Source organism: Herpailurus yagouaroundi, unplaced genomic scaffold (genome assembly GCF_014898765.1).
Source record: "Herpailurus yagouaroundi ecotype Mexico unplaced genomic scaffold, PumYag 355, whole genome shotgun sequence".
Taxonomy (NCBI): domain Eukaryota; kingdom Metazoa; phylum Chordata; class Mammalia; order Carnivora; family Felidae; genus Herpailurus; species Herpailurus yagouaroundi.
The window spans coordinates 6885093-6912188 of NW_024412572.1; the positions used below are offsets into that span (position 1 = coordinate 6885093).

Below are 27096 nucleotides of genomic sequence, written 5' to 3' on the forward strand. Positions count from 1 at the left end.
AGGAGTAAAAAGAAGGTATAAAAACATAGACCCAGAAGATTGAGAATCTTCAAGTGAGGAGGAATGGGTAAATGGCCAAAACTCTTTCATGTAATATTTCATTTTTGTACAGTTTGGGACTTCGCTGAAAATGAGGGATTTGGATGATATGTTTGTAATTTTCCTTATAACCTATACTGTTTCTATTTCAGTCATGTCTCATGTTATCATGATAACTTCATTTTCCCTCACAGGGATATTTTGGATAAAATTAGGTTTTGGCTGCAGGGCCATAGTTTGAAATTCAGCTTTACCACTTATTCTCAGGTACATGATCCTGGGTTATTTAACTTCATTGTGCTTCACTTTCCCCACCTCTGTAAGATGACAAGAGTAGGAGTGTCTGCCTCATCAGCCTAGTGCCTGGCACGCAATAAAATCTTTGTCTATTCGTTATTGTCATCATTATTGCTATTGTAATAAAATCAGCTAATATATAATCTCTGAAAATATTAAGAGAACACAGTTGGTTTTCTCTTCAATGGCATAAACTTTGTTTAGAAGATATGCTCTTTCATATGTTTATGAAGCTAATTTTATGTTCATCCAGGGAATTACAAATATAAAATTATCTGGAAAATGTTACCTGCAAAATTACTAATGGCTTTATTAGAATTTTTCACCCCAGTAACTGGTGTGCATGCAGTACTGCATAAAGGTCAGAAGAGGGTGCCAGTGTTTTAGAGGTGAGCCTACGTCCAAGTTTTCTACTGTGATAGCATTGGCTGGTGGTGGCAAGTGTGTGAATCAGAGAACCAGGCAGTTGGTTAATGATAATGCAAACATTTAAAAGCTTGTCACAGTCTAATAAATTACTTTTTCCTCTTGGCAATCCATCCTTTTCTTTGTACCCCTCTCAAATAATGTTCTTATTCGCTAGGTCTCACACAGATGGGCTCGTGATTGATTTCTTGTACCATAGAGACTAAAGACTATTTGTGGTCATTCTTGAATGGTTCTTATATTTGTTTTTAGCCATTATGGAAGTAACTGAGTTTCAGTGATTACCCCTATAAGTTACTAGGACAAATTGCTCAAATATGACTATCTCATCCAAAAGGGTGACAGTGTAAAAGCTAATGTTTACCTTTTGAATCTAGAATGATTGTATGAATGTGATATGCCTATTTGTTAGCATGTACTTTTTTTTCTCAAATTACATTGGTGACATTTGACCAGGGTCACTTTTTCCAAAGCATCTTTCTCATGAGAGCCCAATAAAAGGCAGTTTGAACCAGCTCTTTGAACAAATTCTCATATATTTTCTGTAATTTGTTCTTAACTGATCTAGTTCTCATTTCTTCAGCTGTCTTGGACTTTGATCTAATGCTCACATCACTAAGCATGTGTGAAAAAGAACATGGATCAAGGAGTTTTTAAAAATCCTTAAAGTAAAATGGGGATATGGGAAAAGACCTGATTTTTTTCTTTTCTTTTTTTTTTTTTCCTGTTCATGGTCCAGGGAATGAGGCCCTCTTGTGATGGGCAGTGTACAATATATATAGTATCTCTGGAATTGCTCCTGTTTTATGAACATCTCTTCTAATCTGTTAACCTTCACAGAAGTGGTCTGGATCTAGTAACATAGTGGTTAAAAGCATGGGCTTTGGAGTCAGACCTAAATTTGAAATGCAACTGTCTGTGTTCATTAGTTATGTGATATTGGATGAATTACTTTACCTCTTTAATCCTTTAATTCCTCATCTGTAAATGAGGATAATGATAGTACCAGCTTCCTAAGGTTTTTGTGGCTAGAATAGATGTTTAATTATGTAGCTCTCCTCTGAATTTAGAGGGAATTATTAAATGTCAGTGGATTTCAAATATTTTTAAATATTTATAAGCACTTTTATTTGATCTCTGTTGTTTTATGTGATCCTCAGATTAATGGTATGGATTAGGTAAGATAAGGATTGTTGTTTTTATTGTTGAGAGTTACATGAAGTTTTAAATTAGCACATTGCTTTTGATTGGCACTTGGGGCCACTCTCACTAATACCCTGGGACTTTCAGGAAATTATAATATAATATTTTCAAGAAATTTTCTATTTTATGCCCACTTTCTTGTTTCTGAGTCTTGATGACGTACCATGGACCTTACAATGAATTTATTTTGTTTGAGTTCTCAATGAGCAGAGCTGATTTTATCAGTATGTTAAAATAATGGAAGCCTTATTGCCTCAAAGTAATACAATTTTTTTCTTTTCCAGAACATTTAATTTTAGAATTCTATTTATTTTTTATTTTTTTAATGTTTATTTTGAGAGAGAGAAAGAGAGTATGCCCATACACACAAGCGGGGTAGGGGCAGAGAGAGAGAGAGAGAGAGAGAGAGAGAGAGAGAGAGAATCCCAAGCAGGCTCCATGCTCAGTGCAGAGCTTGATCTCATAAACTCTGAGATCATGACCTGACCCAAAATCAAGTATCAGATGATACCCAGGCGTCCCTAGAGTTCTGTTTATTATAGGTGAATGGTATCATCCATTTCTTACTGACAGTTTATAGGAAGTGGCTTTTCTTTCAGAGTTGGTCAGACTCAGCATCCAGCACAAAGTAAAGAACTGCCCAGGCTCTAGCATGTTTAGGCACTGGAGCTTAGGCATTGTTGTTTGACATGCACCTTCTGCTTGCATTCCCAACCAAACGCCCCAATATGCTGTGCTCTTCAAACTAGAGTTTTGACTTCCCCAGTATACTTAGAGTTAGTAATACACCCTTAGGGCTAGAGTGCATTTGAGAGATAATCTAGTTAAAAAACATATTTGATAATACCTAACATTAAATGCTTTCTGCGTATCATGCAGGGGTGTATACTTTCTTTCATTTTCTTAGTTAGCATTACAGTAATCTTCTAGCAAATAAGAATTGTCATAATGTTTTATAGGTGGCACACTGAAGCTTGGAGAGATGGAGGTTACATGACTTACTGCCTGGGATTCAGAGTCTGATCAATTGAAACTCCGAAACTTATGTTCTTGATCATAATGCTATAATGCCTCCTTGTGTGGAATCTGAATATATGTGTATATATGAAACAACTCAGAATAAAGGAGGATTTGGCATCATGTGGTGGTTTGGGATATTTTTCAGTGACTGTTTCTCTCCCAGTGTTCTAGGTGGATCATTGTTCCAATACCATTGTGAGCAGTGTTTAGCCAGGTATGAGTCATGGGGTAGTGGTGGGGGCAGGTACTGCAGTATAACATTGGTGTGGTATTCAAGTGAGCTTGTGAAGATGGCCTGTCTAGCTTCTGAGTGCCCCTTCTTCCTTCTCATTCCCTCTATACCTGAGTAGAAGATCATTTTAGAGAAAGAGTGTTGGCAGAGTAGAGGTACATATTATTATACCAGAGGCTTTCAGATCTGGGGGGCTCCCTGCCACCACCACCAGTCTCCCAACTCCAGTGGTGAATTAGCACCATTCACAGTGGTGAACGTGTCTTGTTTGTGGAGATGCTAATAATGATAAACTTGAGAAAATGCCAGGAAAACATAAGTGTTAAGTATTGCTGTTAATATACTAGGAGAATAAAAACAGTGTATAAATTTCAAATGTTCAGTATAAAATTTAGTCTATCTAGTGGAGAATAGAAAAGAATGAGGCAGTGAGGATGGGGAGAAACAAGATGGTATGTAGACACCAAAAATGTTGGCCAAAATTGTATGAATATGGGAAAGGCAATATATGCAATGAATTAAACGTAGATTAAAATACAGACCTCGAGGTGCCTGGGTGGCTCAGTCAGTTAAGCATCCAACTCTTGGTTTCAGCTCAGGTCGTGATCTCACAGTTCGTGGGTTCAAGCTCTGCATTGGGCTCTGTGCTGTCAGCGTGGAGCCTGCTTGGCATTCTCTATCTCCCTCCCTATCACTCCCTCACCCCCCCCCCCCGCCACTTGCACTGTCTCCCTCTCTCTCTCAAAATAAATAAATAAACTTAAAGAAATAAATAAACTTAAAAAAATACAGACCTCAATTGGGCTAAAAAATAAGATACAGAAATATCCTGTCAATAAGAGTTAAGCATAAAACAAAAAAATAGCAGAATTAAAAATAAAAAATAGATAAAATTTGGGGTGCCTGGGTGGCTCAGTCGGTTAAGCGTCTGACTTCGGCTTAGGTCACGATCTCATAGTTTGTGAGTTCGAGCCCCGCGTCGGACTCTGTGCTGACAGCTCGGAGCCTGGAGCCTGTTTCGGATTCTGTGTCTCCCTCTTTCTCTGCCCCTCCCCTGCTCATGCTCTGTCTCTCTCTATCTCAAAAATAAATAAACATTAAAAAAAATTAAAAAAAAAGATAAAATTTAAAAAATAAAAGGTTTATCAAGAAAATATACCCTCCCACTTATTTTAACATTAATTAAATTATCTTTTAAGGCAAAGAAGTTATAAAGCACAAAGAGCGATGTTATGTACTGATAAAAAGAGCAGTAGATCAAGAAAATAAGATGATTGTGAACATTTATGCATCTAACAACATTGTCTTTAAATGTGTAAAACAACAGTGGTGAGAAATAGATGAAACCAACAGTTGCAGTTGCTCATTAGTACAGATTGCTTTCAGAGCTTGATCAAAGAAACAAAAGTAAAAAACAATTCAGGAAATTTCAGTAACATTAATAAGCTCAAATAGGTATTCTGTAAAATATTGCACTAACAAATATAGAAAACACTTTTTAAGAACTTCTTGAATAGTCATAAAAATCAAATGTGTTAGGCCACAGAGGATATGTCAAAATTCCCAAGAATTAAAGTCACCTGGACTGTGTTCTTTGACGCCAGTGTAGCAGAATTAGAAATCAGTGATGAAGGGGCATCTGGGTGGCTCAGTCGGTTGAATGTCCGACTTTGGTTCATGTCATGATCTCATGATTCATGAGGTCAAGCCCACATTGGGCTCTGTGCTGACAGCTCAGAGCCTGGAGTCTGCTTTGGATTCTGTGTCTCCCTCTCTTTGTGCCCCTTGCCTACTCACACACTCTCTCTCAAAAATAAATTAAAAAAAAAAATCAGTAATGAAGAATTGCAACATAAAACAAATAAATTTGGAATCTGAAAATGTAGTACTTTTTAGTATAATCGACACATAATATTACATTAAGTTTCAGGTGTACAACTCAGTGATTTGTTTATGTTATGCTGTGTCCACCACAAGTATAGTTACCATCTGTCCCATTATGTTGCTGTTACAATATCATTGTATTCATTATGCTGTGCATTTATTCCTGTGACATATTTATTCCATATTTACAAGCTTGTACCTCCCACTCCCCTTCACCCAATTTGCCTAACCCCCCACTCCCCTGCCCTCTGGCAACCATCAGTTTGTCTTCTGTATTTATAGGCCTGATTGTGCTTTTTTTATTTATTCATTTTTTTGTTTTTAAATGCCACTTAGGAGTGGAATCATATGGTATTTGTCTTTCTCAGTCTGACTTACTTCACTTAGCATAGTATTCTCTAGGCCCATTCATATTGTCTCAAATGGCAAGATCTCATCCTTTTTATGGCTGTGTAATATTTCATTGTATACATATCATGTTTTCCTTATCCATTTGTCTATTGATGGACACTTAGATTACTTCCATATCTGGGCTTTTGGAAATAATGCTGCAGTAAACATAGGGGTGCATGTATCTTTTTGAATTAGTGTTGAAAATATACTACTTAATGACCATGGGTTGAAGGAGACTGGAACAGAAAGCAAAAGAAAATCTGTGGGGTACAACTAATTCTCTAGTATCTAGAGGGAAATGTCTAGTTTTTATGTTTATTGGAAAATAATAAAGAATAAATGCAAATAAGCTAAGTATATAAGTCTGGAAACTAGGAAAAAAATAACAAAACCAAAGAAACAGTAAAATGGAGGGTAACAGATACTAAGTAAGCAATCAGTAGAGGATAAAATAAACTAAGTGTTGTTTAAAAAGGCTAATCAGATAGGAATGTCTCTTACAGAATGATAAAGAACTACTAGCACCATACAATTTAAAAATAATAAAAGACATTTATAAGCAATTATATTCTGATAAGCTTATAAAGACAGAACAAAAGAATACATTTCTGGAAAATGTGACAAAGTAGGTTCAAGAATTAATAGAAAACATGAACAGTAATCATTATAGAAAATTAAAATGGTATTCAGCCTCAACCCTATCTCCTTCTAAATCCTGTGACTCGGCTTGCCAGGAGAGCTTTATAAAACATTAAAAAATAATCATTTTTTATATTTAATGTTTTCCAAAAAGTAGAAGAAGCAAGAAAGCCCAAGAATCTACAAGAGGATACAAGGAAAAAGAAATAAATTCAGAGATCTGTTGTTATCAATAAGTGGTATGATTTAATACTGTAAGATATCAGTTCTCCCCAAAATAGTATTTACATATTTTTCAATTCCAATGAAAATACTCAGCAGTATTTTTTTAGAAACTCATTTTACTTTAAGTTTTACATGGACAAGTCACAAAAGATGTATCATTTCACTTGTATGTGGGACCTAGAAAAGTCAGATTCATAAAGATAGAAGGAGAATGGTGGTTGTTATGAGCTGGGGAGAATGGAGAAGGTTTTTTTTTTTTTAAGTGGAACAGTTTTTGTTTTGTAAGATGAAGGGAGTTATGGAGATTGGTAATACAGCATTGTGAATGTATTGAACACCATTGACTTATACACTTAAAAATGGTGAAGATGGCAAATTTTATGTTATGTGTATTTGACCACAATTGAAAAATTTTAAAACTTACGTTGACAAATAAAGCTATACTAACATTAAAGTGAAGAAAAAGAGGAAAAGATGGGTAGATCTGCCTTAATAGATTTGAAAATATACCACAGAGCCATAAACCAACCTGAATATTCACCCTGGAATTGTGTAGTACTGGCAAAGGAATGGGCAAATAGACCAGTGGGAAAAAAGAGAGTTTAGACGTGTATATAGATGGGACCATCATAAACTAGTGCACATTAAAAGAGTGTTAGAAAATTGACATACAGAGAATGAAATTGGCCGCCTATCACATACCAGATAAAACAGTGGACTCCATATTGATTAAAGACCTCAGTGTGAAAGGGAAACCTATAAGCCTAATTAATGAAAATGTATATTAGGTAGGATACATTTAAGATACGTTTTAAATGACGCCATCAAATTTAAGTATTTCCATTCAAGAAAGAACTCTACTGGCAAAGTTAACAAATATGTGACTGATTTGAAGATATTTTCACTGCCTCCCAAAATAACAAAGATTGGAATATAGAATAAAAAAACAATGCTTATAAATCAGTAAGAAAAAGAGACTATAGGGTGAGAGAGGATTTAAGTAGGCAATTAACAAACAAGGAAGCCTAAGGGTTAGCAAATAAATATAGCATGGGATCCTCAATTTTGGAGACAATGAAATATATTCCATTGTTCAAATTGGTAAAAATTAGAAATTGAGTTAATATTCAGTGCTTGTAAGGTATAGGGCATAGTTGGCTCCCACTGGCTCACAGGAGAACATATAAGGGTGTCACTGTAGAACAAGGAATTGAAGGCGGCCCCAACGGTTATTTCTAGAGGGGTTGGATAAGTAAAATATAGTGGGTATATACCATGGGATACTATGTAAAAGTCAAAAGCAGTGATCTTAGAAGTAATCATAAGGTCATGGATATATATATATTTAGAAGTAAGAGAATGAGGTATATAGCATTCATATGAGTTAAAAAATATGTATAAAAATAAGCCTCTATATTTTTAAGTTAATGCATATTCAGTTACATATTAAATATATTAGAATGGCTGCATATTGATGGAGGAATGGATATTGGATGTGGATGGAAAAATAATAAGGCACAATAGAACTTTGCATGGGTCAATGATAGTTTTAAGTGAACTGAAGATTGAGTAATTTATTTCTTTCTCCAAGTTGATGAAAGTGTGAAAACAGTAATTCTGACTGTGTAACTACTGTGAGGTATGTCGGGTATGGTGTATTTACCACATTGATTCTCAGAGTTGTTTGGTTTATCTCTCTGACAGGGCAGATGTCTCTGTTGTTTCTCATCCCTTCCAACACCGAGCGTCTGTCAACAAGGACTCTACAGTTGTTCTGAAGGGTTATTCTTTTTGGTAACTAAGGGGCTTATATTTTAATGCTGACATGTGGAGAACGGACATTGGCCCTAAATGGGGTACAGATTTGAAACCGAGTAAATCTAGGAGTTTTGTGAGAAAAAGTGGATTAGAAAAAAATTAATCCTACCAGTATTAATTGACAATATGAGAAACTGACTTATCTGATTTTAGAGTTGGAGGAAAGGTGTCTTCTCATGAGCTTTGAGTTTGAATATGCATAGCTGCTGTCAACATAGATTTCAGCCTAGTCCACACAGATTCCCACAGGTAAGAGCCCTGCTTAGAATGAACTTACTACCCCAAATTAGTTAATCACCTATGGAATTTATTCTGAACCAATATCAGAAGTAAGAACAAATAAGAATGATTAGACCCTTAGGAACGTTGGATAATAGAAAGAGACCATAAATGAAATGATTAAACTAAAGGATGGAGAAGTAAGCATAGGAGCACTCTTTAGAATGGAAGAAAAAAAATACAACTTATTGGGCTGTTGTTTCAGGACCATTGAGAGTAAAAGCTGAGCAGTGTAATAAAGGGCAACACTAGCTGTAGTTGTTTAGTGTCTTTTAATCTTGGCTTTGCCAGTTACTTGTTAATGTAAGTTGATACTTTCTGTGCTTCAGTTTCCTCATTTGTGAGAATAGCATTACCTTCTAGAATGTTATGAGAGTTAGTGCATGCACATATAGCACTCAATAAATACTACCTTGTTACATACATGAAGGAAGGATTTAAAACATGAACAAAGGGCAAAACACTGTGCATAATACCAGGCAGGTTGTTAAAGAACAAAACAGAGTTTTAGATACGAAATATATAATAACTAGGGGTGCCTGAGTGACCCAGTCAGTTAAGCATCTGACTCTTGATCTCGGCTCAGGCCATGATCTCATGGTTTGTGAGTTCGAGCCCTGTATCATGCTCCATGCTGATGGTGTGGAGCCTGCTTGGGATTCCCTCTCTCTCTTCTCTCTCTCTCCCCCTCCCATGCACTCTCTCTTTCTTAAATAAATAAATTAATTAAAACTATTAAAAGAAATACGTAATAACTAAAGTGGAAGAACAATGTAGTAGTAAACTGCAAAGTAGAGCTGCAGAGACAGTGAATTGGAAAATATATCTGAGGAGACGTTATCCGGAGAGCAATAGGACACATAAGAAGATAGAAATTAAAGAGAAGTCTGTCAAAATAGAAATCTAACATATATAAGGGAGTTTCAAAAGGGGAGGATAGAGGAAATGGGAGGCAATTTTAAAAGAGATAATTGCTGAGAATATTTCTGACCAGATGATAGGAATGGACCTTCTGTTTAGGAGCAAATAATTCTTGAGCAGGAAGATATCCTCACCTACCAAAAATCACAATGAAACCATAGATAAACTGATTTTAAAAGCCACCAGAAATTTGGGGTACCTGGGTGGCTCAGTCTGTTAAATGTCTGACTCTTGATTTTGGCTCAGGTCATGATCTCATGGTTTGTGGGTTCAAGCCCCGTGTTGGGCTCCACACTGTCAATGTGGAGCCTGCTTGGGATTCTTTCTTTCCCTCTCTCTCTGCCCTTTCCCCACTCACTCTCACTCTCTCTCAAAATAAATAAATAAACATTAAGGAACAAAAGCCACGAGAGAGGAAAGATAGTTTACCTATGAAGGATTAACAGGCCCACAGTAGGCTTTACAACAGCAACAATAGGAGCAAGAGAGAATATGGTAGGGTAAAACCTTCAAAGTTCAGTGAAAACCTTAGACAACTCCTGTTTCTTTCTTTTTTTTAATTTTAAAAAAATGTTTATTTTTGAGAGAGAGAGAGAAGGAGGGACAGAGAGAGAGGGAGATGCAGAATCTGAACCAGGCTCCAGGCTCCAAGGTGGCAGCACAGAGCCTGATGCGGGGCTTGAACTCAAGAACCGTGAGATCATGACCTGAGAAGAGATCTTTAACCGACTGAGCCACCCAGGTGCCCTCTCAGTTCATAATTCTGAAGCCAGTGAAACTATCATTTATCACTCGAAGTAGATTAAAGACTTTTTCCCAGACTACCACAGACTGAGAGTTTACTCCCTATGGATCACATAGAAAGAACTGCTAAAAAGAAAAAATTGTCTCTACAAAGAATGGGTGAGATTCAAGAGACAATAGTAGAAAAGGGATATTAATGTGACAAGTAGGAAAAAAAAACAATCAAATATCAATGTAAGAATTTGGCACAAACCTAACAACGATAGTGTCATTAATACCAGAACTCCAAAATTAGTTAAGGTTATCCAGTAAAAGTGAAGACTTTTGGAGAAAGATCATAAAAGGTAGAGCTTGTCACTTGCTTCTCCTTGTTGGTATGAGGTTGCTAAATGATAGAGCAGGTGAAATTCTGCATCTAGATTGCTTTTGTCTTCTCCATCCAGAAGAATATCATAGGACTGAAAAGAGTAGGTTGTATATTCTAATAGTGGAAAAATGAAAATGAATACCCAAGATGTGTGAGAAGAGAAATTATAAGAAAGTATTCAAGAGATCTATTCAAAGTGTGATTCTGAGATCAGCAGTGTCTACTCGCCTAAGAACTTAATGGAAACAAAATCTTGAGTCATACTTTAGACCTTTGAATCAGAGTCTACATTTTAAGTGTCCTTAGTCTGTAAAGTGCTGTAAAATGTTTTGTTTTGTTTTGTTTTTGGCTAGGACAGTTTAAATCCCAGGTGCAAATTAAATTACTAATCAGTTCTTGATTATCATTTAGGAATCATGAAGATGATAGCAGTTTTTAAGATTGGCTTTGAGCAAATGGCACTATGATTTTCAAACAAGAGAACAAAGAGGATTGCCACCTCTGTGCACCTAAGCTTTTTCCTAAGTGCTATTTTATTTTATTTTTTTAATTTTTTAGTGTTTATTTTTGAGAGAGAGAGAGAGAGAGAGAGAGAGAGAAACAGAGCATGAGTGGGGGAAGGGCAGAGATGGAGGGCGACACAGAATCCGAAGCAAACTCCAGGCTCCAAGCTGTGAGCACAGAGCCTGACTTGGGGTCAAACTCACAGAGTGTGAGATCATGACCTGAGCCAAATTCGAACGCTTAACTGACTGAGCCACCCAGGTGTCCTGCCCCCTAAGTGCTATTTTAGAATGGAATATTGAAGGATCTTGAGGTGAAATGGTCATTACTGAAAGTCAACATTAAAACTAGGTCATCTCAGGGATACCTGTGTGACTTATTCAGTTGAGTATCTGACTTTGGCTCAGGTCCTGAACTTGGGGTTCACAAGTTCAAGCCCCACATTAGGCTTGCTGCTGTCAGTGCAGAGCCCTCTTTGGGTCCTCTGCCCCTGTCTCTCTGCCCCTGCCCCACTTGCATTCTCTCTCTCAAAAATAAATAAAAACATTTAAAAAATAAAAAAAAATTAGGTCATCTCAGGCTAATTTTATATTATTCTTGTATCTGGTAAGATATATAAGATATATCTTATAGTTTATTATCCTATATCTAGGATTTCCAGTCTGGAAGATCAGGAGTATATGAGAAATGTAGTAGACCTATACCTCTTCAAGGCACTGGCAAGGCAGTGTAAATAAGATGGAGAAATGGAAGCTGGATAAGATGGTAATTAGGTTTCTTCATAACCTTAAATTTACTTTTCCCAAAAGGTGATGTTTAATGATGTATGTTAACTTACATAAAAATTTCTGGTAGTGGGGCGCCTGGGTGACGCAGTCGGTTAAGCGTCCGACTTCAGCCAGGTCACGATCTCGCGGTCCGTGAGTTCGAGCCCCGCGTCGGGCTCTGGGCTGATGACTCAGAGCCTGGAGCCTGTTTCCGATTCTGTGTCTCCCTCTCTCTCTGCCCCTTCCCCGTTCATGCTCTGTCTCTCTCTGTCCCAAAAATAAATAAACATTGAAAAAAAAATTAAAAAAAAAATTTCTGGTAGTATTTATTATGTATCCCTCGAATGTTAACTCTTCCTTGTTAAATATTTTTATTAATGAATCAGATGGAAAAAAATATGGAGGAAGGATGGGTAATGTGCATATTAGATAAGAAATTCAGCATTCCAAAAGATCTTTAAAGAGAGTAATGGGCTAAACCAAGCAGGATAAAAATTTAAAAGGATGACTGTAAAAATTGTTAATTTTCTATCTCTCCCTCTCTCCAACAAAAAGCTAGCCCAATCAATCAATCAATCAATCAATCAACCTACCAAACTCATAAAAACTGACAAAAGCATCTGTATAGTGGCTGCCAGAAAACCCCTTCAAAAACAAAAAACCATATGCAATCTTCATTTGTTTTGAAAGTGCCTAGATATAAGGGTAAAGTAATCAGACGTAAAATATTGAGTTCTGGATACAGTGATTTAAAGGATGTTGGCACATTTAAGCATGTTTAGATGCAAAGAGTCTGAAATCATGGCATATTAAGGAATAGTTGAAGGGTAGCTTGGAAAAGAAATGCTCTTGGGAGTACATGATAGTCTGCATGTATCTGAATGGCTATTACGGAGAAGAGCATCTGGCCTAAGGGGCTGAACTTGGGCCAGTGGATAAAAGTACAGAAAAAGCCTTTTTTCTTTTTTTTTCTTTTCTTTTAAAACTTCTGGATAAGAGATAGCTTTTATGCCTGGTAAAAGCAGAGTATGGGCAGCCTCTGGAGAGGAACTGTGTACCTCAGTTTTACTGGAGGTGTTCAGATACTAGAAAAGCCTGCTTAAAAGGGATATAGAGACCCAGGATTTAGAGGAGAGATTCAATCAGGTAAGCTTACCAGGTCCTTCCAATGAGGAAATGGTCTCTTTCTGTGATTCTAAGGGTTTCCGGCACGATTATAAGGTTTACTTAATTTTAGTCTGGTACCAGAATAAGGAAGTGTTACAGATATGTTGGCTTAGAGGGGTCAGGGTAGAAGAACTAGATTGGCCAACTGCCCTGCATTATCAGATTTGCAGAGACCAACATTAACATTTCTACTGAGGCTACATAGCTGAATATAGCTTATTACTATATACTTTGTGTAGTTGTTATTGTGTTGTCTTTACTATGAATTTTCAGGTGGAGACAATATTGACATTGGTTTTTTAGACTAAATTTGCAACTTTTCTGTGTGTGTGTCTTCGTGAGTAAAGTACAAATAAACTATGTACTGTGGAAAGGCACATCTACATCCTTGGCCTTTTTGATGTTTCTCTGAGCTCTTCAACTTTTTGTCAGGTATAAGGCTTTAAACAGCTCAATGCTGTTTGCCAAAATAGCCTTTTAAAAAAACGTTTACTTGTGGGTGTTGTCAGTCTTGTGGTCCAGCGTCCTTCATTCAGCCTCCGTTCTAGATGAGATTAATGAGAAATGTGGTGATAGGAAATTATACTTAGTGATCTTGGGCAAATCACTTAGTTTGGGCATTGATTCATCAGCTTGAAAAAAAATTTTTTTTAACATTTATTTATTTTTGAGAGACAGAGTGAGACAGAGTATGAGTGGGGGAGGGGCAAAGAGAGGGAGGAGACAGAATCCAAAGCAGGCTCCAGGCTCTGAGCTGTCAGCATAGAGCCTGACACAGGGCTTGAACTCACGGACTGCGAGATCATGACTTGAGCTAAAGTTGGATGCTTAACTGACCAAGCCACGTAGGTGCCCCTCATCAGCTTTAAAATACAGAGTTTAGATTAGTAATTTTTAAAAAGTTTATGAAATACTGCCAAATACAGAAAGAAATGCAGAAAGTAGTATAATAAACACCATCAGATTTTATCTACATTAATGTTTGACCTCATTAGGGGATCTTTAAAGGTTCTTTAAAGGAAAAGTTTCTAAAAAAAAATTCTATTCTATTCTATTCTATTCTATTCTATTCTATTCTATTCTATTCATTTTAGAGTGTGAGCAGGGGGAGAGGGGCAGAGAGAGAGAATCCCAAGCAGGTTCCACATTTAGCACAGAGCCTGACTTGGGCTTGATCCCCTGTCCCTGGGATCATGACCTGAACCATAGTCAAGAGTCAGACATTCAACCAACTGAGCCACTCAGGCACTCCAAAATCTCAGTCTAAACTAAATATTCAGTGGAAATCTGGGTTAAGTAGAATATTTTGTTAAAATCTCAGGGTTTTAGAACTGGTTGAGGTTAGGAATAAAGATTTGGAAGCTGTCATAATGGATGTGGTGTCTGTAGCCTAGGATTGAATTGGTTTCTCCAGAGGAAGTTATATAAAGTGAGATGTGAGGAGGGGAAAATGACAGAGGAGCCAGCGAAGAAAACTGAAAAGTTGTGGTCAGAGAATCAGAAAGGAGTGAATCGTGGCAAAGCCAAGATAGGAGTTCTAGTAAACAAGCTATTGTATCCATGCAGTTACTACTGCTATTGTGTATTTAGATTCATGATGTAAATAAGATAGCTTAAGAGAGTTGATAGCTTTTGATCAGAAGTGAGTCCAGAAGAGCCGGGTAGCCATTTTTCTGTTCATGTCCAATGGTAGAGAAAATCTTGTAGAGAAAAACCTTCTGTGTTTTTGAAGTTGGCATAACCTGTTTGCCACAGACCTTGACGCTTGGCAAGCTAGGTGGATGCTGTTCCTCCAGTGCAGTTGATGTGAATAAACAAGGTCTTATTCCTCCTACCAGGAATGGTATTAGGGTGATGATTATGTGTCCAGCTCGTCTCTGAGGGGCTTTCCTGAATGTGTTTTTTTTGTGGTTTGCAAAATATGGACCTCACACAAAATTGTACTATGAACTTAGCTCACTCCAAACCAAAAAGATCAATGTAGAATTCAGAGCAATTAATCTAGTAGTAGCAGAGTGGTTTTTGTGGTTATTTTTATCTTAGATCTCCAGACAAACACATTTAAATTCTTCATTGCACAAAAAAAGTAGACCAAGAAAAAGTGTATTACAGTAAGTGATTCGAATTGAATACTTAGTAAAGACAAGATCATTTAGTAATTCTAATTACTATGGACTTGAGTATTTCTGTACCTAATATTTGTTATATGAGATCTATTTTATACCAAAGCCTGCATTTCCAGCTACTCTTACACTGAAGGTTTGTATGTTTAATACAAGAGTTTTCATTTTTTACTTTTTTTCAGTCACCAATTCCTGTGGGTCTCATACCTGACATTCCCTCAAAATGGCATGCAGGTATCTATGACTGGTTAGCACTGGCACATTTCCAAGGTCACTTAGCTGAGTGAGGGATCTAATGTACAAATGCAGCTAGGATATCTAGGTACTTTTGGTAAAGAAGCAGAAATATGAAGTCTTATAGTTATTGTCCTATGAGACTTTGGTACCAACAGAATGAGGAACATTTAGAAATGCTGAGGGATGTATTTCTGCTGTATTCTGATTTCTTACCCACAGAAGGAAAACATTTCATTTTTCTGAAATTAATGCTGAGAAGAACTGAGAGACAAAGAAATTAGGCAGTTAAGACTTATCTACAAATTTAAATGTCTGGACTTTTTGCCTTTATAATAAGAATTCAGTAATATATTTCAGGGATATTGAGTGAAATGTCTTTTAGGAGGTTGCTTTGTCTTTGCTTGTGTTTATTGGGATATATAGTATATGTGTTTGAAGTAGAATATTCAGGGGCACATGGATGGCTCAGTCGGTTAAATGTCCCACTTCTTTCGCTCAGGTCATGATCTCATGGTTCATGAGTTTGAGCCCTGCATTGGACTCGACAGTGACAGCGCAGAGCCTGCTTGGAATTCTCTGTTTCCATCTCTCTCTGCCCCTCTCCTGCTTGCTGTCTTTCTCCCTCTCTCAAAATAAATAGATAAGCATTAAAAAAGAGAGAGAAGTAGAATATGCAGTATACAAAATACAAATGGGAATGTAGAAATTAGGTGCAAATGATTTAGTATATGATTTATTTTTAAATTTTCTGACGTGTACTTTTTTTTAAGACTTTGACCTCTTTAACTCTGCAGAAGGGTCAGTGATTTCAATAAGCACCCTCTTGAATCACTGTGACTGATGCCCTGTAATGGATTCAGCTAATAGGAACCAAATCTGATACTGTCAAATAGGATTAGTAGCCACACAGGCCAGCTTGAGCTGTGCCTGAATGCCAAGTGGATAAGGGTCAATGGGCTCTTTTGGCATCTTAAGCAGCCTGGTTGTGAATTTCATATTCCACAAAGGTCTTTGCTCTGTGGTGGTGGTCCATTTCTTCAAATTGAATCAATATTCAGTTCTGACATTGTCTTGTGGACTTTTTTGTTTTTTGCATGGTAGAGTGTTTCTGATTTTAACAGGTTGGTGATGGAAAACCAAGGAAATGTAAAGACTTTTGTCATCTTGCACTTTAGAAAGGACTATTGGGGAAATCATGTAATTAATCTTTTTTGCATTGAATTTTAATTCTTGCTCTGAGGTCTTTAGTGCTGAATTCAGGCACCAAAACTATATATTTTTAGTTGTTATATTTCTTGGATTCACTGGGTTTTATTTATTGTAGTTATACTGTTTGTCAGTAAACACATTTTTTAAAAATCACTTTAATCTTTTCGTTTTCCATATCTCTGAGAAAAATTTTAAATAGGCTGGCTATCTTAACACATGTCGTTTACATTTCATAAAGTATTCAAGGGAAGAACACATTTAGATCTTCTTTGATTTCTTATTTGTAATTTTCAGCATATAGATCCTTTATAAGTTTTGTTAGGCTTATACCTAGGCATTTAAATTTTTTTGGAGTGATTGTAAATGGTCATAAATTTTGAAAATTGAAATTCAGTATTGGATCCTATTTAATTTTGCCAGCTTATAAAATATCTACATTTTTAAAGCAACTATCAATATTCCTGTATTTTCCTTAGTATGATTGTTAAGAATGAAATATTTCAGGCACATAAAATACAGATTAAATAATAAAACACTTTAAAATAGTATCATGATGTGCAGAAGTTTTAAATTTAAATTTAAATTTAGTAGTATTTTTGTATATTTTCCTTCTAAAAGTTTTAAAGATTTGCTTCTCAAATATAAAATCTTTAATTTACCTAGAATTTAAAAAAAAATTTTTTTTTTCAACGTTTATTTATTTTTGGGACAGAGAGAGACAGAGCATGAACGGGGAAGGGGCAGAGAGAGAGGGAGACACAGAATCGGAAACAGGCTCCAGGCTCTGAGCCATCAGCCCAGAGCCCGACGCGAGGCTCGAACTCCCGGACCGCAAGATCGTGACCTGGCTGAAGTCGGACGCTTAACCGACTGCGCCACCCAGGCGCCCCTAATTTACCTAGAATTTATTTTTGTGTATGAGTTAGAGATCTGACCCCCTTCATCAGTATGGGTAGCCAATTGTTTGAAGACAGTTTATTGAATACTCTGTCCTTTTCTTGCTGATTATAGTATCACCTCTGTTTTTTATATGTATGGGTTCCCGTATGTGTGGGTCTGTGAGCTCGGCTCCCATTTCTCTTGCAAAGTTCTGTTGGTTTATTTCTTAATAAATACCATACTTTCTGCTTTTGCTTTTTAAAAAATAAAATTTATTGGGGCACCTGGGTGATTCAGTCGGTTAAGCCTCTGACTTTGGCTCAGGTCATGATCTCACAGTTCGTGGGTTCAGGCCCTGCATCGGGCTCTGACCACTGGAGCCTGGAGCCTGGAGCCTGCTTTGGATTCTGTGTCTCCCTCTCTTTCTGCCCCTCTCCAGCTCACGCTTTGTCTCTTTCTCTCTCGCAAAAATAAATAAACATTAAAAAATTAAAAAAAAATTTGTTGACATAAACTGCATATATTTAAAATGTACAGTCTGGTGAGTTTTGACACACACACACACACACACACACACACACACACACACACACACCTGTGAAACCAGTACCACAGTCAAGATAATGAATATGTCCTGCAGATTTCGTGTACCTCTTTGTAATTCCTTTCTTTTGCTTTTCCCTGATATTCTTTACTACTCCCCCCTCTTCCTCTTCCCAGGCAACCTTGATCTATTAGTGTTCTATTCTATTACTGTAATTAATATACATTCTCTAGAATTTTACATATACGAAATCATATATACTCTTTTTTCTCTAGTTGTTAGTGAGGTAGTGTATTACAGAGTTAGTGGGTAAGATTGGAGGATCTGGAGACAGACAAGTTAATCTTAATTCCTGCCATTGTTTATTTATAGCTACTTTTTCTCAGTCCCAGTTTTCCAGGTCGCCAGGGGAGAGTGAAGTTTTCCACAGGGAGAATGCAAGTGAAGAAGATATGATGCTTGAGGATAGAATTGTGAGGATTTTTAATTTACCGTAGGTATGGTTGGCAAGCACATACATGACCATATGCAGAAAGGTTCAGAAGTCTGAGAGTAGAATGAAGAAAACCATTTAATAGAGAAGAAAAGATGTGTAAAATGAATATGACTAAAATAAAAAGGAGGTGCTATGAGGCTGTGTTGAATGATTGTTCAGGCTGGGAGAAAAAGAAGTAAAACCAGAATAGGGATGAATGATAGAAAAGAGATTTTAGATCAGAAGTTATGCTGTGCACAAAGAGACGACTTAGTAGGCTAGAAGAAAGAAAACAGTTGTGTTTCAGAAATAAGAATTTAAGAGTTTGAAAGTTCTTAGGTGGACCTTTCCAGAATATAATGAGGTTACCATATTTCCTATTAAAATAGAATACAGGAAAATTAGAAGTGACAGGTATTTATTGAGGGGACATGGTTGAATTTGTGGTAAAGAATTATAAATGGAGCCTAAAAAGATTACTTCCCCAATTTCTGGCTTGGTGGGACTAGTGACGTTGAAGTGGTTGGTAGAAGTGTAGTTTAGCAGAGTAAAATTTGGTTTATTTACATGTTTTTCCTTTCCAGCACAGACCAACATAATTTGTAAGTATGTAATGACTTAACTATAGCAGTCTCAAATGAGACTAGTCTCATAGGATATTTTCCATAATACTTAGCAGTATTACCATACACAGTATTGGGTCTCAAATACCTTATAGTTTAGATATAATATTAGATTGTCCTTGAGAGTTTTGGTGTACTTTAAATGTGAGTCATTACTCATGCTACCTGTTTTTTCTTTGTGGGCTGGTTAATTAGCCAGGAAAAATAATATAGGACAAGTTCTAGGTTAAAGATGTTTTATAGAAATATACTTGATGTCTTAGATTTGCACTTTCACTGTGGAAGCCACCAGTCCACATGTGGCCATTGAGACTTGAAATATGGTAGTCCAAATTGAGATATGATGTAAATAAAAATTACAATATGCATTGGACTTTTAAGACTTGGTATGAAACAAAGAATATAAAGTAAAATGGCTCATTAATAGTTTTTAATATGGATTACATGTTTGAAATGACAGTATTGTAGATAGATTAAACAAGATACAGTATTAAAATTAATTTTATCTCTTTTAATGTAGCTGCTAGAAAGCTTAAGTTTCATTGTGGTTTGCATAGGACTTAACATATTTCTGTTGAACAACACACTGTCTTAAAATGAAAGAAATGTACCTCCCTCGTTTGCTATAATAGATGTGTTACTATTTGCTGAACTTTAAATCTAGTGGAAAAGCAAAACAAAGAAACAAACCCAAAATAAATTTAATGTGTGAGTATGCTTGATAAAATTTAATTTGAGTGGATTTAAAAATATGCACTATTATTAGGTTTCTAGTTATTTGAAAATTATGTTTAGTGAGAAGTGTTAAAGCTGGGGGGGATAAAAGTAACTGGATGCTAGGCTTCAGCTGACTAGGCTTGGGGTCTGAAAATAGACCTTTGCTTTCCTTTGTACAGATGTCTCAGTGCATTATGGGATTGTCTGTCTAAAAAGCATCATATTCTACCATTAGTTTGTATTATGTGATACAGTAAGTGTCATGCTTGGTGATTGATACTTAGGGTTTTCTTTCTAACTTTAGATTTCTAAAGCAGTGTGGAATCATTTGGGAACTTGTTGGAAAAACTAATTCATTAAAAAAAAAAAAAAAACAACCCACAACTAATTCATGAGCCCTAAACCCATTGAAGCAGAAGCTCTGGTGGCTGGGCCTGGCAATCTGTTTAAACCCTCCAGATGATTGTAATGCACCTAAAGTTTGAGAAGCATAGTTGTAGATTATACTACTTTTTTTTTTTATTTATATATGAAATTTATTGTCAAATTGGTTTCCATACAACACCCAGTGCTCATCCCAAAAGGTGCCCTCCTCAATACCCATCACCCACCCTCTCCTCCCTCCCACCCCCCATCAACCCTCAGTTTGCTCTCAGTTCTCAACAGTCTCTTATGCTTTGGCTCTCTCCCACTCTAACCTCTTTTTTTTTTTTTTTTTTTCCTTCCCCTCCCCCATGGGTTCCTGTTAAGTTTCTCAGGATCCACATAAGAGTGAAACCATATGGTATCTGTCTTTCTCTGTATGGCTTATTTCACTTAGCATCACACTCTCCAGTTCCATCCACGTTGCTACAAAAGGCCATATTTCATTTTTTCTCATTGCCACGTAGTATTCCATAGTGTATATAAACCACAATTTCTTTATCCATTCATCAGTTGATGGACATTTAGGCTCTTTCCATAATTTGGCTATTGTTGAGAGTGCTGCTATGAACATTGGGGTACAAGTGCCCCTATGCATCAGTACTCCTGTGTCCCTTGGATAAATTCCTAGCAGTGCTATTGCTGGGTCATAGGGTAGGTCTATTTTTAATTTTCTGAGGAACCTCCACACTGCTTTCCAGAGCGGCTGCACCAATTTGCATTCCCACCAACAGTGCAAGAGGGTTCCCGTTTCTCCACATCCTCTCCAGCATCTATAGTCTCCTGATTTGTTCATTTTGGCCACTCTGACTGGCGTGAGGTGATATCTGAGTGTGGTTTTGATTTGTATTTCCCTGATGAGGAGCGACGCTGAACATCTTTTCATGTGCCTGTTGGCCATCCGGATGTCTTCTTTAGAGAAGTGTCTATTCATGTTTTCTGCCCAATAAACTCAAAATGGATAAAGGACCTGAATGTGAGACAGGAAACCATCAAAACCCTAGAGGAGAAAGCAGGAAAAGACCTCTCTGACCTCAGCCGTAGCAATCTCTTACTCGACACATCCCCAAAGGCAAGGGAATTAAAAGCAAAAGTGAATTACTGGGACCTTATGAAGATATACTACTTTTATAGAAGTGGCAAAACTCAGTCTCTTTATAACAAGTCTCCATTTTGTCCCTTGATTCAGATCTATTTATCCTGCTATATCGTATATTTAACTAATGTAAATTTTATTTTTATTACAAAACTGCTCATAAGGTTTATGGTTTAGTTTCTAAATAGCAATGATTGTATTTAGAGTGGTATTTTATTGATTCTAATGAACACTTACTATATAAGTATCATTTGGGCAATTGTACACATCTATTTGGAAGGAATTACATTCCTTTCTTTTCATTTAATCATTTGTAAAAATGCCACATTCTTAGGTGGATGCTCTCCGATTGCGTTTGGAAGAGAAGGAAACCATGCTGAATAAGAAGACAAAACAAATTCAGGATATGGCCGAGGAGAAGGGGACACAAGCTGGAGAGATACATGACCTCAAGGACATGCTGGATGTGAAGGAGCGAAAGGTTAATGTTCTTCAGAAGAAGGTAAGGTGCAGGTGTTCTGAGTTTAGTTTCCTACACTTACCATACATCCCCATTCCTACCACTAAGTTATACCTACATTCTGTCAAAGTTTCTTTCTTATTCCACTGTTTATATTTTTATGGTTAGTAAATGAAAGTGTTGTTGCAGTAGGTAGATTGTTAAAACTGCTCTGCATATTCAATTTTTAAAGTAATGCGCTTAGTGTCCATAGTATTTTTGATGCTGCTGTTTCTGCAAAGTGCCTCATAGGTCGCTTTGTAGGTTACTTGTAGGTTCCTCATGATTGTAAGAGGCTAACTCTGGAATAAATAAGAAAAGTATCAATAATTATTCCCCTCCCTTTTTTTAAGCTTAAGTAAGGGATACTCTTGAGATAACAGTTATAGTAAACAGTAGTATTTATTGTTCATCTCCACTGAGATGACAGATTAGAAATATTCGATCTTGTTCCAGTTTATTTTTAACCTCTACCTGGGGCACCTGGGTGGCTCAGTCAGTTAAGCGTCTGACTTTGGCTCAGGTCATAATCCCAAGGTTCATGGGTTTGAGCTCAGAGCCTGGAGCCTGCTTCGGATTCTGTGTCTCCCTTTCTCTCTGCCCCTCCCCTACTCTTGCTCTGTCTCTCTCTGTCTCTCAAAAATAAATAAATGTAAAAAAATTTTTTTTAATTTTTAACCTCTAACAATAGCCAAGGAATAAAACTCTCTTTACTAAACCTCACATTCAGTTCTTATTTATTCATTCATTCATTCAGTGCCCATGAGCATGGGAGGGGCAGAGAGAGAAGGAGAGAGAGAATCCCAAACAGGCTGCATGCTCAGCTTGGAGCCCAATGCAGGGCTTGATCTCACGACCATGATACCATGACCTGAGAGGATATCAAGAGTTGGACCCTTAACCAGCTGAACCACCCAGGCGTCCCTCACCTTTTCTTTGTAGTACAGAAGACCATGTCATGTATTTTACCAATAGTATATTAGTTTGGTTTTCATTTGCTTCCTGTATGTAACCATAAATATTTGATCACTTTAAATATCTGTTGACTATATCTTGTCAACAAGATAAATTATTTAAATTATTATGCATATAATCTCCTCATCACTCTTTCTCCTGACATGCTTACTTTTAAAATAATTTTTGTTATTTTTTAGTTTTTCTTTTTAAATTTTAATTCCAGTATAGGTAACATACAGTGTATACAATATAGTGATTCAGCGATTCTATACCTGTGTCAGTGCTCATTGTGATAAGTATACTCTTAATCCTCTTTACCTATTTCATCCATCCCCTACACACTTCCCCTCAGTTAACTATCGATTTGTTTTCTACAGTTAAGAGTCTGTTTTTTTTTTTATTCGTTCTGTTTCTTAAATTCCACGTATGAGTGAAATCATACGGTATTTGTCTTTCTCCGACTTTTTTTTCACTTAGCATTATGTTCTCTAGCTCCATCCACGTTATTGCAAATGGCAAGATTTCATTTTTTTAAATGGCTGAGGGGCGCCTGGGTGGCGCAGTCGGTTAAGCGTCCGACTTCAGCCAGGTCACGATCTCGCGGTCCGTGAGTTCGAGCCCCGCGTCAGGCTCTGGGCTGATGGCTCAGAGCCTGGAGCCTGTTTCCGATTCTGTGTCTCCCTCTCTCTCTGCCCCTCCCCCGTTCATGCTCTGTCTCTCTCTGTCCCAAAAATAAATAAACGTTGAAAAAAAAATAAAAAAAAAATAAATAAATGGCTGAATATATTCCATTGTATGTATATATACACCAGTCATCTATTCATCTATTGTTGGGACACTTGGGCTGCTTCCATGATTAGGCTATTATCAATAATGCTACAGCAAACATAGGGGTGCATATATATTTTCAAATTAGTATTTTTGATTTAACAAATTTAAAAATCTGCATCTGTTGACTACTTTTTATGAAAAATAGTTTACTTATGATCTCTCCCATCTTGATTTTTGTTGGTAAGCTTTGTTACTTATTGAATCCATAATACTTTATGGATTTACAATGTGTTGCTTTTCAAGGGGGAAAGACATTTTTACTATAATTATAATTCATATTGTTTAGCTTTTACTTCTGTGTTTAAGTGAATTTAATGTTTGTTACTAGTTTTACAGTGTCACAGCTAACTATTGCCAAGGTATAATTTTTTTTTTTTAATTGTTTTTTAAATTTTTTATTTAAATTCTAGCTAGTTAACATACAGTGTAATATTTGTGTTAAGTATACAGTGTAGTGATTTAACACTTCCATACATTATCCGGTGCTTGTTACAAGTGCCCTCTTTAATCCCCATCACCTATTTTACCCATCCCTCCACTGACCTCCCCTCTGGTAACTGTCAGTTCTCTATAGTTAAGAGTCTGTTTCTTGGTTTGCCCTCTCTCTCCCCACCTCCCTCCCTTTTTTTTACATTGCTCATTTATTTTGTTTCTTAAATTCCACAGATGAGTGAAATCATACCATATTTGTCTTTTTCTGACTGATTTATTTTACTTAGCATACTCTCTAGCTCCATCCATATCATTGCAAATGGCAAGATTCATTCTTTTCTATGGCTCAGTAATATGCCATTGTATATATATGCCACATCTTCTTTATCCATTCATCAGTTGATGGACATTTGGGCTGCTTCCATATCTTGGCTTTTGTAATAAGGTTGCTATAAACATAGGGGTGCATATATCCCTTTGAATTAGTGCTTTTGTATTCTTTGGGTAAATACCAAGTAGTACGATTGCTGGATCTTAGGGTAGTTCTATTTTTAACTTTTTGAGGAACCTCCATACTATTTTCCAGACTGGTTGCATCAGCGTATTCTCACCAAGAGTGCAAGAGGGTTCTCCTTTCACCACCTCCTCACTAACACCTACTGTGTCTTCTGTTGTTGGTTTTAGCCATTTTGACATTTTGATGTGAGGTGATATCTCATTGTGGTTTTGATTTGCATTTCCCTGATGATAAGTGATGTTGAACATCTTTTCATATGTCTGTTGGACATCTCTATGGCTTCTTTGGGAAAATGTTTGTTTATGTCTTCTGCCCATTTTATAATTGGGTTATTCATTTTTTTGGTGTTGAGCTTTATAAGTTCTTTATATATTTTGGATACTAACCCTTTATCAGATATTTCATTTGCAAATATCTCTCCCATTCCATAGGTTGCCTTTTAGTTTTGTTGATTGTTTCCTTTGCTGTGCAGAAGTTTTTTATTTTGATGTAGTCCCAATAGTTTAGTTTTGCTTTTGTTCCCTTTGCCTCAGGAAACCTATCTAGAAAGAAGTTGCTATGGCTGATGTCAAAGAAGTTACTGCCTGTGTTGTCTTCTAGGATTTTTATGGTTTCAGGTCTCAAATTCAGGTCTTTAGTCCATTTTGAATTTCTTTTTGTGCATGGTATAAGTGGTCCAATTTCATTCTTTTTCATGTTGCTGTTCAATTTTCCCAACACCATTTGTTGAAGAGACATTCCCTTTGGGTATTCTATCCTGCTTTGTGGAAGATTAATTGACCATGTAATTGTGGGTTTATTTCTGGGGTTTCTATTCTGTTCCATTGATCTGTATGTCTGTTTTTGTGCCAGTACCACACTGTTTTTATTACGGCAGCTTTATAATATAACTTGAAGTCTGGAATTGTGATGCCTCCAGCTTTGCTTTTCTTTTTCAAGGCTGCTTTGGGTATTCAGGGTCTTTTGTGGTTTCATATAAATTTTAAGATTGCTTTTTAGCTCTGTGAACAATGCTGTTGGTATTTAGATAGGGATTGCATTAAATGTTTAGATTGCTTTGGGTAACATAGACATTTTAACAATATTTGTTCTGGGGCGTCTGGATGGCTCAGCTGGTTAAGCTTCTGACTTCAGAGTTCCCTGAAGTTCGAGCCCCATGTTGGGCTCTGTGCTGACAGCTCAGAGCCTGGAGTTGCTTTGGATTCTATGTCTCCCTTTCTTTCTGCCCCTCCTCTGCTCAAATTCTCTCTCTTAAAAAAAAAAAAAAAAAAAAAGCATTAAAAAAAAGCAATATTTGTTCTCCTGAATGGTGAGCATGGAATGTCTTTCCATTCTTTGTGTTTTCAATTTTTCATCCATGTTTTATGTTTTTCAGAGTATAGATCTTTTGTCTCTTTGGTTATGTTTATTTCTAGGTATCTTAATTGTTTTTGGTGCAATTGTAAATGGGATTGATTCTTTGATTTCTCTTTCTGATGATTCATTGTTGGTATATAGAAATGTAGCAGATTTCTGTAGATTGATTTTGTATCCTGAGACTTTATGAATTCATTTGTCAGTTCTAGCAGTCTTTTTCATGGAGTCTTTTAAGTTTTCTATACATAATATCATGACATCTGCAAATAGTGAAAGTTTGACTTCTTCCTTGCCTATTTGGATGCCTTTTATTTCTTTTTGTTGTCTGATTGCTGTGGCTAGGACTTCCAGTACTAAGTTGAATATAAGTGGTAGAAATGGACATCCCTTTCTTGTTCTTGACCATAAAGGAAAAGCTGTCAGTTTTCCCCACTGAGGATGTTATTAGCTGTGGGTTTTTCATATATAGCCTTTATGATGTTGAGGTATGCTCCCTGTAAACCTACTTTGTTGAGGGTTTTTATCATGAATTTTTGCATCCACATTCATCAGGGATCTTGGCCTATAGTTCCTTTTCATTGTGATGTCTTTATCTGGTTTTGGTATCAGGGTAATGCTGGCTTCATTGAATGAATTTGGAAGTTTTTATTTTTGGAATAGTTTGAGAAGAATGAATAGTAACTCTTCTTTAAATTTTTGCTGGAGTTCACCTGTGAAGCCATCTGGTCCTGGACTTTTGTTTGTTGGGAGATTTTTGATTATTAGTTTCTTTGCTGGTAATCAGTCTATTCAAGTTTCCTATTGCTTCCTGTTTCAGCTCTTGTAATTTGTAGTCTAGGGATTTATCCATTTCTTCTAGGTTGTCCAATTATTAGCATATATTTTTTCATAATATTCACTTATAATTGTTTGTATTTCTGTGATGTTAGTTGTTATGTCTCCTCTCTTTTTTGCGATTTTATTTGGGTCCTTTCTCTTTTCTTTTTGACAAGTTTGGCCAGAGGTTTATCAATTTTATTAATTTTTTCAAAGAACTAGCTCCTGGTTTCCTTGATCTATTCTATTTTTTTCTTTAGTTTCCATATCATTTTATTTCTGCTCTAATTTTTATTATTTCCTTCCTTCTGCTGACCCTAAGGCTTCATTTGTTACTTTTTTCTAGCTCCTTTTGGCGTAAGGTTAGGCTGTTTATCTGAGATTTTTCTTCTTAAAATAAACCTGTACTGCAGTAAACTTCCCTCTTAAAACTACTT

The 27096-nt window shown here is 36.5% G+C and overlaps 1 protein-coding gene across 13 annotated transcripts in view; it reads left to right on the forward strand.

The window, feature by feature from the left end:
• ERC1 (ELKS/RAB6-interacting/CAST family member 1) overlaps window positions 1-27096 on the forward strand; it is a 520536-nt gene that overhangs the window by 128185 nt on the left and 365255 nt on the right. For all 13 annotated transcript variants that reach the window (XM_040462885.1, XM_040462876.1, XM_040462881.1 and 10 more), the window contains one exon: window positions 21586-21753. In XM_040462885.1, the coding sequence (XP_040318819.1) occupies window positions 21586-21753 (168 nt within the window). The remainder of the gene's footprint in view (window positions 1-21585; window positions 21754-27096) is intronic.